This window comes from Trachurus japonicus, chromosome 24, assembly GCF_045865225.1.
Source record: "Trachurus japonicus isolate A0001 chromosome 24, Traja_1.0".
In the NCBI taxonomy this organism is placed as follows: domain Eukaryota; kingdom Metazoa; phylum Chordata; class Actinopteri; order Carangiformes; family Carangidae; genus Trachurus; species Trachurus japonicus.
Window position 1 is genome coordinate 27524265 of NC_140930.1, and position 14669 is coordinate 27538933.

The window sequence follows — 14669 nt, forward strand, 5'->3', positions numbered from 1 at the left end:
GAAGGTAAATAGTGAACCTAGTCCTACTTTCTCACCACTTTTCACATGCAGATGGAGAAATTAGGGCAACAACAAAAAAAAAAAAAGGTTTTATTCCTGCTCTATAACTCCTGGGTTTTCTAACACTCTCATGGGTAGAGGCTCCATTTTGAGATTAGTCTTGTTGATCATCTCAGAACAAGGCCTTCCTCTGTGTCAGGCTGGTCAAGGAATGGGATAAGTCAAACTCCAGATAATCCATTAGATCCTAAGATCCACTGGCATTCATATAAGTCCTGTAGGTAGAGCAGCTGAAGCACGTACGTTCTGTGAGCAGCATTAATACTGTGCTTGTTTCAGTGGCGGCTGGTTTTCATGCACTGCTATGGGCCCTTTGTGTGAACGTGGGGTTGCCCCCATCGCAAGTCGTCCACAGGGAGAGGGAGGATGGGGGGACGAGACAGCGTGTAACGGGAGCAGCGAGGGACTTGAAGGGCCATGCTGTTTGCAGGTTGACCGGCCGCAGTACACCCAGAGGAAATCTCATGTTCCTGCCAGCCTACAAAAGTAAACAGATCTGTAACCACCGAGCACTGGCATGAGGCCTGGGCCACCAGCGTTATAACTAAAGGAATGAATCACATCACACACACGTTCACTGACTAACGTGTAGGTGCACGGTGAAGCAGGAGCTCAGGGCCGTGCAGTGCATGGCAAATCAAATCTTTTCACATTTTGTGTGTGTAATGATTGACGCAAGTTCGAAAACACCACGATGACTTTTGGCGAGTTTGAGCTTCTGTATAAACCACAGCGCACTCCCTAAGTGACGTTGATGAACATGCCCTCCGCGAGCTGTGAAGTGTATTCACCCAGGTTTTTCAAAACGCATCCGCCTGGAAACTCTTGCTTCATTCAATATTTCAGATAACATCTTTTAGCCACAGAGTTTTGAAACCTCCTCTCTCTTTTATGTTCCTTTTTTCCTCCCTCTTCTGTTTTCCCTCTCTCGGCTTTCTCCTCTGTCTACACATCTGCGGTTATTTATCTGTTATTCTGCGGCAGCAATGTGGTCAACATGTGTCTGGCTACCCTCCACCCAGCACTCATCTGTAGTCAACATAGGAAATCACTGAAGGACCATAGTAAACCTACCAAGCTCCTTATCGTTCATAACACAGTGTATACATAACGAAGGGATGGATTTCTATCTCCATAACATTAGTACATCCTCTGCTAATTGTGTCCCATTTCTGACCTAATGTTCTATCAGAAAAGGCATATAGCCATTGTTTTTCCTCTCTCTCTCTCTTCTCATGGGTCAACAAGAGCAGAAGTGAAGGATAGACACCACGACCTACTGGAATTAGAGTATCTCAGAGGAGTATTTGGATTGCCTAAGCCTATGGATTTGCATTACCCCGACCTTTGAACTTTTAATCTCAGTGTTATTTAATCCTCTGGAAAGAGTATAGCCTTAGACATGATGATTGTAGAAATAGATCAACCTAAACCCCGGTGTAGATGGATGACAGTGATGGTGGTTGTTAAAGCATACAGGAGCTTAAAAGGTTAAAGTTGTGGTACAGCATGGCTATTTTGTCTAACGGGTCAAGTGGGAAATCTTGATTTTGATTTTGCCTTTTCTAGAACTTGAATTTAAAGGCCGCTCCATCCATCCTGCTCTTTGGACAGACTTAAAACTTTGGGCCCAAAACCACTACTGAAAATTATATTCATGAAAACCGCGACTCACCACCAGAGGACTTCCCACAAGCACATTTGTAAATCCCGAAGCACACATGGCTTAAAAAGGCTGCGGTCGATTGTTTAGAGGCCGGACACAAAATGTTAGTATGACTTTTGACTTGTAGATGTGAATTGAACTTATAAAGAAAACCAAAGCTAGACTGAGAACACACAGACGATAAAATAGAGTAAACTGAGGAAACGTTTGATGCCTTTGGTTCAAACAGCAAATGCACCCACTGCTAACGAACAGGCTAAACAACTCATTCGTGAGAGCTAATTGAACCCTGTAACGACACAAGGAATAAGGTAACAGGGATGAATAATTAGAGTCTTGTGCCCATTACTTCTCATCAAGGCAAACACTAACACACAAAACCACAACCTATTATGCACAGGTTATGAAACAGTTCAGCATTTAGGCTGAAGCTATACCACAAGCACCTTGATGGACAAGTCACTCAGCACTTAATAATGGGACTTTTGATGGTCATGGAAGTAATTAAAGGCATAATTTGACCAATTAGAATATATTTGTTTGCTTTTACTCAAAGTTTAATTTAGTAAGACTGATTGCACTTTTATGTCCACACAAATATAAGTCTGTTCCCAGCAGCCAGTTAGCTTAGCTTAGCACTAAGACTGGAAATGAGGAAATGGCGAGTCTCGCTTCATTTGATGGTAACAGTATCCAGAGAGTCCTTCCCACATCATGACTGATTAAACAAACGTGTTAATTAGTGAGCTTTAAAGGTGCTGGTCGGCAGATTCTGATACCTTTGGACCGAGTCGGGCTAGCTTTTTACCTGCTGAGTCTTAGTTGAATGTAGTTACATATTTACCATGGTGATCCAAATATTATGAACTGCAGAAAAGGCTCAACTATCCCTTTAATATAAAACTCTTCTGTGCTGATGTCCTGACATGGGGAAGTCTCAGCCATTTGGTGTCTATGAAAGAGGAAACTGTATGGCCTGTATCTATTGGCTGCCTTAATGCTGCGAACACTGTACCTGCCTTGTTGGAAAAGAAAGGTGCAGAAAAGTTTGGTCAGTCAATAACGAGTACAACTACTCGGTTGTTTTTGAGGAATTTCACTCAACAGTACTATGCTATGCTTGGCTCTGCTACACGATATCTTACAGCGCGCGGGGGGGAAAAAAACGACACATATAAAAAGTCAGATGATGAATGCAAGTCTTTATATATATATTTCATCAGCATAATTGCAACAACATTTTCATAGAGCACTGCAGTACAACATAAAATGAAACACACACTTAATGTTGCTGTATGAAGTGATATGAGGCAAGTGGTTTCCCTTTTGATAATGGGTGCCTTCATTTTTCAGTCCGATTAGTGCACCATGTTGAGTATAGTCATTTCAAAGCTTCAACAAACTTAAAAAAAGAGAACAGACAAATAAATACTGTACAACACCATATATGTAATACTAGATTCAGAAATCACAAAAAGATCATGCTTTTCTCAACAGAACAATTGATATACGCACTTTCATAGAACAATGCAGCATCTCTGGCGAGTTTCCCTTCACAATTACACTATCATCAACAAATGGCAAACATGAGTATTTGATATATCATTTGTGTGTGTATGCGTGTGTGTGTGTATACATATATATATTGCATATATATACACACATATACATACTTTAAATAAAGTGCCTTCCTTTAAAATCGGTGATTCCAAAATGTAAATGCACGTATGCATATACACATGTGGAAGCAGAATTCCTGAAAAAAAGGTTTGGAGCGAACATCCATAAAATCAGACTGGATAGAAAGGGCCATTCCTGGTAGGTCTAATATTACTACCACTACACAACTACTAAATTGTGCTAGTGCTAAGACATTAGCCTCATCAACCCTTTGTAGTACCTAATGGTGGCTAAAAGACTGACTGCCTCTCTAGGGATGTTTATTTGAGTAGGAATATCCTTTCTATCCAGTCAAGTTCTGTACATAAACCCAAAGACCCTAAGCCAACAGCTTAAACAGCAATGACATCTCTGCATCGATTCGATTGTAAGGGTTCCCAATACTTTCAGAAACTGCTCAAAGCATTATCTCTTCACCACTTCCAATCTGGATTACACACACGATACCCCATGCTAATCTTTTACCCCAATACACTTTGTACAAGGTCCAATAGTGCTCCATTATCGAGGTAAATGAAATTTGTTTATCATTGTCAGTTAGTCCCCCTGAGAACATTGTAGAGACACATCTATGAGCACAATCTACTCACTGTAGAACTGAATGTTTTTCCTAAATTTGCACCAAAGAGACTTAGGAGGCTGGAGTTACACAGGCACCAACAGTCTGATTTTTTTTTAACTCTTTGGCACCCAGATCATATATTTTCCTGGCTGTGAAGATGGTGTGAGGAAACACATGTGTCAATCTGTGTGACAAAACATTTGAAATCAAATGTGTGTGTGTGCTGTTACTGTAGCATTACTGCCTAAAGGCTAGTCTCATAATTCTCACTAGCAAGCTCCATAATGACAACAGAAAGTTTGAAATTATTTTTAGCTTACCTCACTGGTTCACAACCCAGATTATTTTATTATTACCAATTTTTTGTCCCAAAAGATTGGCTAAAATGTACATTACTCTGAATGCAATTGGGTTTAGTAATGTCCTGTCCCCTTCATACCTTTTGAACCTGAAGAATCTTATATTGTAGCAGCATAGTTGGGATATTCATCTGTCGGACTCTGCCCATGTTTGTGTTTCTTTCAATCAATGCAGCCCATATTCATACATTTCCAAATGTAAAAACCTACAAGAAGCATGATCAGGATGTTTACCATATGTTGCTATTGTCAATCACAAGCACTCCAGGACACCATCAAAAAAGCCTGTTAGCAGGCATCATGCTTACACGCACCCAGGAGAGTGTACTGAATATAAAGAGAGAGCTTGATGTCATGCCAGATGTATAACAGGTTGGCAAGCATTGGGAGAACACTGCATTTTTTTCCATTCATGTAATTCAGTTCAGTTCAGTTGAGCCTGTTGTCAGGACACTGTGCCAAATCCTAACTTGAGACAGCCACACATCACCATCATTTCTAAACCCCACAAATTGACCTATCGCAAATGTGCATTTCCTCCGAGTTGTCGATGCATGATAAATGGCTGATGCACGGTTTAGATGTAATATTTCTTGACTTTTAAGGTCGTCTGTCTCCTCTCAAATTAGGATTGGGCCCTCTGACTCTCTGAGTGAAGTGGTACTTTTGGCTGTGGTCGCTCAGTACTCCCTGGCCTCTTCCAGTTCATTCATGAACACGTCTTCATGGGGGTTCTCTGGGCAGCTCAGCCCGTTATTGGGAGGCCGCACCGCATGGAAGCGGCTCCAGTCTCCCTTGCACAGGATCCAAGGCAGCACATCCACTTTGAAGTGTAGCTCAGGTGAGAACTCAGTGCTGATGAGGTTAGGCGTACCTGCGCCTTTCCCCCGCGTGATCAGCCGCCCGCGATCGTCATAACAACAGTGCTGCGCTGCAAGAGTAGACGAGTCACCAGAAAGCGCTGAGCGGATGCAGCTGTGAGCCGAAGGCTTGTAGATGTCCAGGCGTTCTTTAGAGCCACTGGCGTCGCGCCAGCGGAACTGGCGGGCATGGTGCTCGTCGTAGACGCTGACCACGGTGTACGCCACTTCAGAGGGGTAGGAGCAGGGGCAGCTGGGCAGCTCAGACAACACCTGGTGGAGGTACCTCTGCAGGAACTCACTCTTACAGTTGAGCCACTTCTCACAGCTGTCCACATCTGTGTGAAAAGGCGACACCACATTAAACTGTGAGTTATAGTTGTTATTGGCATCATGAAACATCTCCATTACAAGGAAAGCCAATGGTTCTGTTGACTAGTTATGTAAATGCTGTAAATCAAAATAAATGCCTTGTAACATTGTGGACTGTATGAAGAGCCTACAGTTAATGGTTTAAAATATGATCCTGTTCATTAATGAGAGATGTCATGGAGCAGTCATCATCAGATAAACTCACCTGTTCCAAATGGCTCTGTGCCATTCTCCATGTCGAAAGGGAAAGGTTCAACTACGGTGTTGACATCTCCTACAGAAAAAGAGAGAGTTAGATTAGAGAAAAGCTCAAGATTAACAAGCAGCAGAGACATCAGCGTGACAAACAGTAGAGTAACCTGGCCTTGTTTCTTATAGTGAAAAGTATAATCTCACCAGGACAAGGCTCCAAGTCGCACTTAGAGGCTTCTGTCAGAGTGCAGGAGTAGCCACAAGACTTTGTCCTCTTCCTCTCACCGTGTCCACAGGTCACTGAACAGGGAGACCAGGGAGTCCACTCATCTGTCTCCTTCTCTGTGGAAAAGGAAAATTCAAACATGGTCACTATTATTTTGTTACATATGGGTCAAAATGTAGTCTGTTCTACTACGAATAAGTAACAAATCAATTCAACAAGGTTAAGAGGACGTCACGGATTATGAACACAAGGGAAAAATGCAAAAAAAAAAAAAAAAAAAGGAAAAGAAAAATCTTACAGCTTTTGGTTGAAGTGAGCCCTGCTCCTTCTAAACCATCTCAGTATAAATGACAGTTTTCTCCTGGTCTAACCTTTCCCATGCAAACCCATATTCTTTTTAAGAAGGCTTTAGTAAAATTAGAGAGAGAGAAGCTGTGCTGTGGCTGTCCGCCTCCGCACCATGTTTCCTTGTGGTGTTAATAACACTGAAAACAAGTTATTCTTGATTAAAGGCGAGGTGGGTGCAGAAATACCAGTCTGGGTGTAGCGAGCACCCAATTTTACTTTGTGGGCGCTGCCAGCTCGCCATGTGGCCATACGAGAATGAGGTCTCAGGAGAGTCTTAATTACAAGAAGAAGCTAAGGCAGACATCCTTGATTTATGTTCAGCGAGTCTTTAGATGTGACCACTTAATAGGCATTGTTGCCCTTCTCTGGCTGCACAACACTTGAATAGATAAAGTCTATATGGTGGCAGATGGAGAGAGGGAAAACTTCAAACACCTACTGCCACATTTTGATATGACACTACAACAGCAGAGGTCTGTACACAACAACAACCTTCAAAAAGCAGCCCCGTCGTACCCACCTTTGTATCTGGCATATTTCTATGACAAGTGAAAGCTTGAGGCTGTGGTGAGCCCATGACTGCACTCTGATATACAGGAGAACTCACACAAATTCGCCTGCCCACTGTGCTGTCCATCAAGTTTTATCTTTTTCTCCGTCTTTGCACCCTTTCTTTTACTATATGCACACCTACACTACCTCTTTCTCTCTCATTATTTACTGTTTTTACTACTGAATTAGTGGTCTGTGCAAGCTGAGACACAACATTTTTTCCCACCAGAAGAAGGCAGAATTAAGAGGGGGAAGAGAGCTGTAAAAGTTATGCAGGGCCCTGAAAGCCCCTGAAATTCTTGAACTGGCTCAAAAGGCCGTGCCGCAGAGGGCAGTGAGGGCCGCCAGGGTCTGGGGGGGCCCATGGCGTCCCGGAGGAAGGATGAAAGGGCTGGCCGAATGGCCCCTGTCATTCTGAGTTCCCAATCTGCCCTCTAATTGTCCACAAGCAGAGGGCTGTTTTGTCCTAGGGAACAGTGCCGGCCTCACGCTGCCATTAGCAAGCGCATCTGACCCATCTTCAAAAGGCAGGCCTCCGCGACCAGCACGACCAGTGTCGACTTCAAAGTGCCCATAACCCACAATGTCCTGATGGTCGAGTGCTCATGCTGCCTCGCCTGCTGGCATGCTAGCTCTCTCTGACTGTGAAGGCAGTTATCATGCAGCTTTCCTGAGCCACTCTGTTGTTCCCCCTCTCTCCATTGTTCCCTCTCACTCTGCCCCCCTCTCTCTCTCTCTCTGTCTCTCCCTCCAGACATCCACGTTATCTCCTTCTCTTTTTTTCATATGATAAATTCAGTGACTGTATTGACATACTTTCCCTTTTTTGCAGTTTTGTCTTCTGCAGGATGTACTATTATATTATTATATTATATATTTAAAGAGCTGTGTTCATGTGGCAGTTCTAGCAGACAGCGAGTTGTACCACTTGGCAAAACTTACCATAGTAGCTCTGCATTGGATCCCAGCCTTCGTTCCAACGAGTATCCCAGTCCCCGCCCACTCCGCTGGGTAAGGGCTCCTCGCTGCCATAATCCAGGGAGTAATCTTCCTCCTCCTCTTCCTCGCCAGTTTCCTCCACGCCTGACCGGCTGTTGCTGTCCTCACTGGAGTCGGCGTCGGTGTAACTCCAGAAAAGGGGCCAGAAAAGCTTCTTGCCTCCGAGCCAATCCACCGTGGAAGAGGGGGAGGAGGACGAGGAGGGCAGCCAGTCTTTTTCCTTGGCAAGGTCCATCTCTACCTCCATCTGAGGGTCGTCCACCACCTCGATGGTAACCTACACAGCAGGAGAGAAGGGGTCACAAATGAGCACATCAATTCCACAAAAAGTGGTATCACAGACAAACAACACAAGAGTTTGTCCAATCTTTCACTTATTTTGTCTGCTTTACGTGTCATCATGAAACTGCAGAGCAAATAATACTTTCATGAAGCTCAAAAAATCAACCATCTCAAATCGGACTGTTTTAGCAGGCGTACCTTCTCCCCAGATCTAAGTCAGCCAGCCAGACGTGAGCATGAGCATTCAGCCAACCAAACAGTCCTCTCAGGGAGAGAATCTGAGCATTTATTCTGGATAACTACCTCTCATTACCTCAACATGACTCATCCTAGATGCTACAGTACTTCCAAGGGCCCGGTTCGGATGATGTGAAGACCAGGCAAGCAGGGAGACTACAGGGGAAATCTTTTCGTAACCATTGTGAAATTAATTTCATAGTTAGGAAAGAAATATGATAAATTTATATGCTTCCATTTGTCTTAGTTGAGCATATCCTTGGCCGTTGGTGTAGTAGAGTCTTTCAATGAGAGAACAGTACATCTGGTCTGTATGCTACATGAAAAGTCATCAGAAATTTCATCAGTCTCCGTATTTGATATAGAAATAGGCTGGCATCATTATGTCCCTCCAACCACATCCTGATTACACTGACCAGAGTTGCATAACTGCCCTGAGATAAGTTAAACAGAACAACTTTTTGAACTTTTTTTTAACAATTTAGACGGAGATGATGAGGACTTAATGAACACTTATGATTACAGATCCCCCTTGCCTTTAATTAAATCGTAGCGAAGAAAAAAACCCAAAGAACAGTGCTGGCTGGGTCTCTGAAATTAGACTAAGAGATTGTTGATTGTTTTACATTAAGGGAATAAATCACTTTCTACAAGAAATTACAAAACTACCCAAACTTCGTTGCATCAAAAGTTTATTTAACCCATAATCCCCCAATCTTGGTTCCTGATTTAAGCAGACAAACGACACTATCCTATGTTTTTGTTACGGGTTTAGATTGTGCAGTGTTACCAGCTCAGCTTTTAAATTTTAATTATAAGAAGAGTGCCCATTTTTGTCACCAAATACACCTCTCCTCCCACTCACCTGTATGTTGGGGTTCTGGGAGTTGATATCAGCATTGGCCAGGTCTGGAAAGTTCTTTAGATCCAGGATGAAGGGTTTGGTCTCCTCCTCAGGCTCCGGCTGTGGAAGGACGCCGATGGAGCGGTGCTGGGGGTGCGACCACCTCCTCTGGTGGCTGTGTGGTTCAGGCAGCAAACTCTGTACCTGGTTCTGCTGCTCCAACGTCTCAGGGACATACTGGACTCCACCGCTGTGGGCAGCGTGGCCATGACCCTAGTGGACAGTGCACATTCAGACATTGTATAAATTATGGGGTTTTTATATGAAGCAGACACAATAACCTGTTGGAGCAAAATGAATGCATTTTGCAGCCTTGTTGACTGTGCAGGCACAACCCTCAATAACGCAAAGAACAAGGCCGGATGAGACAGGCCTAAAGTAGCCACTGGCACATATTCAAAAGCCAGTGGCTATTTTAATACAAACAACAAAACAGGTCCATCTTTTATAGTGGCCCATTGATGAGTATAGAAACAATTAGTGCTCTGTTTCCAGGAAGAAACCTTGAAACCATCTACCACTTCACAGCTTGGTCAGCAATTCCAAAAAGCCCCTGAGGCATCTAACTAACCAGCCAAGTGACCAACCAGCCTTCGTTCATTTCATTTTTTTTTTTCCCACAACAGTCATGGCATCCAGGCGGTGGACAAAGAGGGGCCTGTGCCAGAGAGATCCTCTTTTAGCTTTAATGAGAGGGCCTGGGAGGCGTGGGACCCCTGGGCTGGTGCAAGTGTCTGAACCTGCTCTGCTGCCGCCACCACTTAATTTGACCTTTCAGGTTTTACAGTTACTAAGAAGGAGGGCCAGCAGGAGGAAACATTGATCTCCGAGGTTGATGGTGATTGCCGATGGCATTATAATAGTGGGGGAACTGTAGATAATGTGGAGTGGATCTGGAGCACAGTCATTGAAAATTGATTTTTGGTTGGTCTGATCCTCTAGTGTGCATTTGTCTGTTTCACTTCTAACAGGACACACATTCACTTCATTCCTGACACTGGTCAAAACCAAACCTAACCAGACTCTAATGAACCCTTGTCTGCTATTCACTCTATATTATCCTGAATACGCTAAAGTGGCATAAACATATGATTGGGCAGTCTGGAGCTGAGCCAGCTTGCGGTCTGCTCAGAACAAACCAGTGGCAGTTAGAGGGCTAAAGAGGAGAAGAAATGTCTGAATTAATGACCGGTCGGTTGATGATTTATACTTATGGCCTCTAGAACAGGGCGTACTTTTCACTGACTGCTTGTGATTGTCCCATAAAGAAGTTATGTGGTCAGTCAAATCCAAGCATGTGAACACATAATGCCTGTTTAGAGGAGAAGCCCCGTCAAGCATGATAAATGATGGATGAAGAGTTGGCCCCCTCCCCAGATATCTGTAAACTGGTGGTGACAAGTAGATAACCTTGTGAGGATGTTTAGCCTTTCTCTCTGTAACTTCATACACTGTTTGTTGCAACAGTGCGTGCAAATATTACACATATTTCGATAAATCCAAAACCCGCTATTTACAACATTTTTTTGCCACGACCACTCAGCATCAAACACACTGAACACATTTGACAGGCATTTCTAACACATGCTAAGACAAAATATTGAAAGTAGTGTAACAAGATAAAAGAGAGGTATGTACATGTTAACACCTTGAAGTCAGGGTACACAGATTGCATAGATATAAGGTTGTTTTAGTCCAGTTTTCAGCTGAAACAGCAGGGAAATCAATTATTAGTACCTGTTCTATTCTGGTAATTAATAAGTTGTTCATATACATAGAGGAATAAATAAAGCTTTGAACTAGAGAGTATTTGCTGTTTTCTCGGTTTCCTTTGGATTTTGGACAAGACATTTGATCAAACCCAATACTGCCTGACATTTTATATCATAGACTGAAAGATTAATTGACTGCATCAACAGTGAAACAGTCAGTCAGCTAATTAGCTAGATAATGCTTATTTCTCAATTGATTGAAAGTCAGAAAGTCAACATTTTGAGCATATCCCATATTCAAAACGTTAGTTTATTTTCTTCTGAACGCACCGACAACAACTCTTACTGCTCCTAAGTCGAATCTAATGTACGACTTTTGAAATCCAAGACCAACCAACATTATTCTCTGAGTCTGTGAGGCAAGAAACACAAGCCTCTTACTTTAGCTTCTCATCCAACACCTGATTTATGGTGTTGCTGTCTGGTATGAACCTTTATTGGCACAATCCTCCAGCATGATGCTCCATTTTACCCTGTTACCGGCCTGTTACGAGCATGAATACATGACATGACATATCTGAACACCAGCAGAGACCACATACACCTAAGTCTCTCTCTCACACACACACACACACATGCACCTCATGACATAAAGACTTACGTAAACACAAAAAGGCTAAGTCCAGAGTCATGAGAGAGACCACATACTTTCACACCCTCCTCATCTCGTCTTGTTACACATCTGGATCCTGTATTCTTTCGCCCTGTATATCACTCTCCTCCTCCTTTTCTTCCTCCCCCCCGGTTTTCTCTGATCCTGCTCTCCTCCTCTCGGTAGTGGGCCTGTTCTGATCAAAGGGCCCGACGGCTGATGGCATGCAGTGTGTTTAACAGGGGAGACTGTATGGATGCAGCGGGGGACCTCGGCCCGGCTCGGAGACGGCTGCTCTCCACAAACATCAATGACAAATCCGACCCTTTGGCAAAACACTGTGTCCTCCTTTCAAGTGACTGCAAATAATGATCCATTTTTGGGTTGCTGTATTGCTACTGCTGCTGCTGCTGATGATGATGATGATGATGATGATGACACACATTCAGGTTAGGGAGAGGAGACCGGTGGGTTAGGTGGGGGCAGGATGGGCTGAAGAGGTGATGGGATCCAGTAGACTTTGGGGGGGGGGGCAGGCTGGGAAGGCAGGCGATGTGGCAGCCCTGATTTATGTGCCCGCAGATATCAAAGGCCCCTGCACTTGGCTGTTTCCAAACCATTACAGAAGAACAATAAACTATGGGCGCTCTTTGATCGCCATCTTTCGCAAATGGAAACGGGACAACAAATGCATGCCTTGGTGGAAATCGGGGTGAGGTTGTGGAGGTGGGGGGGACACAAAACAGACAGGGCAAACAGGGCAAACAGGTCCCAACATTTGGGAAAAGAGGCCACTTCGACACAAACTCCTCCTCCTCCTTTACTGAGAGATGGGGGTAAAACCAAAAACAGGAAATTCCACATTAACACAATAAAGAACCAATGTAAACAATCAGATGAATGACACTTGACCCCGGCTCCAGTGCGAGAGATGCCGAGGGTTCGCCTTATTCTGGTTACATAAGCATCTCGTTACCGGGCACCCGCTTTACTGAGCCTCCCCTCCTCTTTCTGCTCTTCCTCCACTAATCTCCCCTCTCCATCCACCACTTAGACACACGCATCCAGCAGGTCACAGGCGAAGGTACACAGTCATCAACTTGCAGCCCTTTGGGTGAATGAAAAGCACAATCTCATAAGCAGCAGCGTGTATTTTTTCTCTCCTCACTAATCATTCCCTTCTCTTCTTCCCGCCCTCTTTTTCATCTCTGTCTCTCTCTCTTTTCTTTTTTTTTTTTTGCTTTGACATCAGTCAGAGAGATGATGAGAGAGAATCCCAATAGGGCATCCATGGGAGGCCACACAAGAAGGAGAGAGTTCAAAGGAGAAAAAACTGAACCCTGACACAAACACACACAAACAGACTTTGATATCCAAATACGTCCATGTGTAACACAAACATTCCCGTAAGACGCACACCACACACAGCACAGCACAGCACAGCACAGCATGTGTGTGTGTGCATGTGTGCCTGTGTGTATAGGGAATTTAGATTTATTATAGCAGGGTGTTTGCCCAGTGATGGCAAACCTTACTATACATGGAGAGAGAAGTGGAACAAAAGAGAGCAACATGCTGTTTCAGCTAAATTTACTGATTGAACCACTGATGGAGGGAAGTGGCTGAGTGCAGCAGTTTCAACTTTTTCTTCAATATCCAAATAGTAAACAAAATAAGTGCACAATGAATGGTAGAAGATACATTGTAAATGATATTAAATTATAACCTAGATTACAATGTTAATCTAATATAAGTATTATGTAAGTACTTTATAGCAGTGTGTTTTGTACTTCATAACATTTATGCTATTATTAGATTTTAGTATATTTGAACTTTATTAACACTTTTCTGTGGCGTTTGTATTGATATTACTATATTGTAAAATGAACTATATCGATAAATGGAGCAGTGATATGAAAATAAAGTTTAATTCAGTTTCATTTTCCAAAACATAACGGTTTGTCAGCTGCAGGTGTGACTTCAACACGTCGCTGCTTTTTCAAAACCTATCTGCTTAACTTTAACTTAACTTTCACCGAGAAAAAGAGAGAAAGAGAAGAAAAAAGCTAACAGATAAGATACTGAGAGGTAAACTCACCTTGTGGGCCACGTTCCTGTGTCTGGTGGGAAAGCCCGTACCTAAACTCAGGAGAAGCACCGACCAGAGCACGAGCAGCATCTGAAATCTCCCCGCCACCTCTTGACGCATCTTGTCTACTTCAAAGCTTCCTGTGAACGTTTGTAGAAAAAAAAAAAAAAAAAAAAAAAAAGTACTTTGGATGCTTCTCTCTAACTTCTCTCGCTAAACTGCTGCGTCAGCTCCGGAGCAGCTCTTCCTCTCTCGTCCTTTCTTTCGTTTGTCAGAAACTTTGATTCGGGACAAATGAAGTTTTTTTTTTCTTTTAGGCCTCGTCGGTCTCCAAGTGTCGCACTTTATGAAGATGCGCACCGGCGTCCTGAGGTATTCCGCGCGCTATCCATATCTGGCACCGGCGCCTCGCGCAGCAACGGTCACTCCGTACGGCGGCTCGAGCTCAGCGCGTCTCTTCCCCATAAAAAGAGACGGGTCGGGAGAGCCTTAAGTAGCAGAAAAAACAAAGTCAGATACCCCACGCAGAATATCTCCCCGTCCGCACCGGCGCTCGGCTTATTCAACTACTTTAAACTGTGAGTCACTCCGTCGTGGGTGGGTGGGTGTTTTCTTCCAATACATTGACATCTGGAGCTCATAGTATGCTGCGCGTTTTTTTTTTCTTTTCTTGCTGGCTATCTGTCTGATGCGTTAATCCATTATCCAGCTGAAGTTCATCCACCGGTTCGGATGCATGTGTGAGTGTGAGTGTGAGTGTGTGTTGGTGTGTGTGTGTGTGTACCGCCCAGCCAACCGGTTTTGGTAAACTTGCCTTTTACGCACGCATTCAGCGGGTTGATGCTGAGGGAGTTGGGGGTGGGATGCTCATTGCTCACAGCTGTGTGTGGAGGGGGTTTGCGCTGGGCCACTGAATT

The 14669-nt window shown here is 43.8% G+C and overlaps 1 protein-coding gene across 1 annotated transcript; it reads right to left on the reverse strand.

Annotated features, from left to right (window-relative positions):
• Positions 1-2922: 2922 nt before the first annotated feature.
• ism2b (isthmin 2b) lies at positions 2923-13975 on the reverse strand. Its single transcript, XM_085770698.1, has 6 exons — positions 13762-13975; positions 9261-9512; positions 7820-8153; positions 5956-6093; positions 5765-5833; positions 2923-5525 (listed from the first exon to the last, which is right to left on the reverse strand). The coding sequence occupies exons 1-6, from the start codon at positions 13870-13872 to the stop codon at positions 5008-5010; spliced, it is 1422 nt and encodes a 473-aa protein (XP_085626824.1). The 5' UTR covers positions 13873-13975; the 3' UTR covers positions 2923-5007.
• Between the last annotated feature and the right edge of the window lie 694 nt (positions 13976-14669).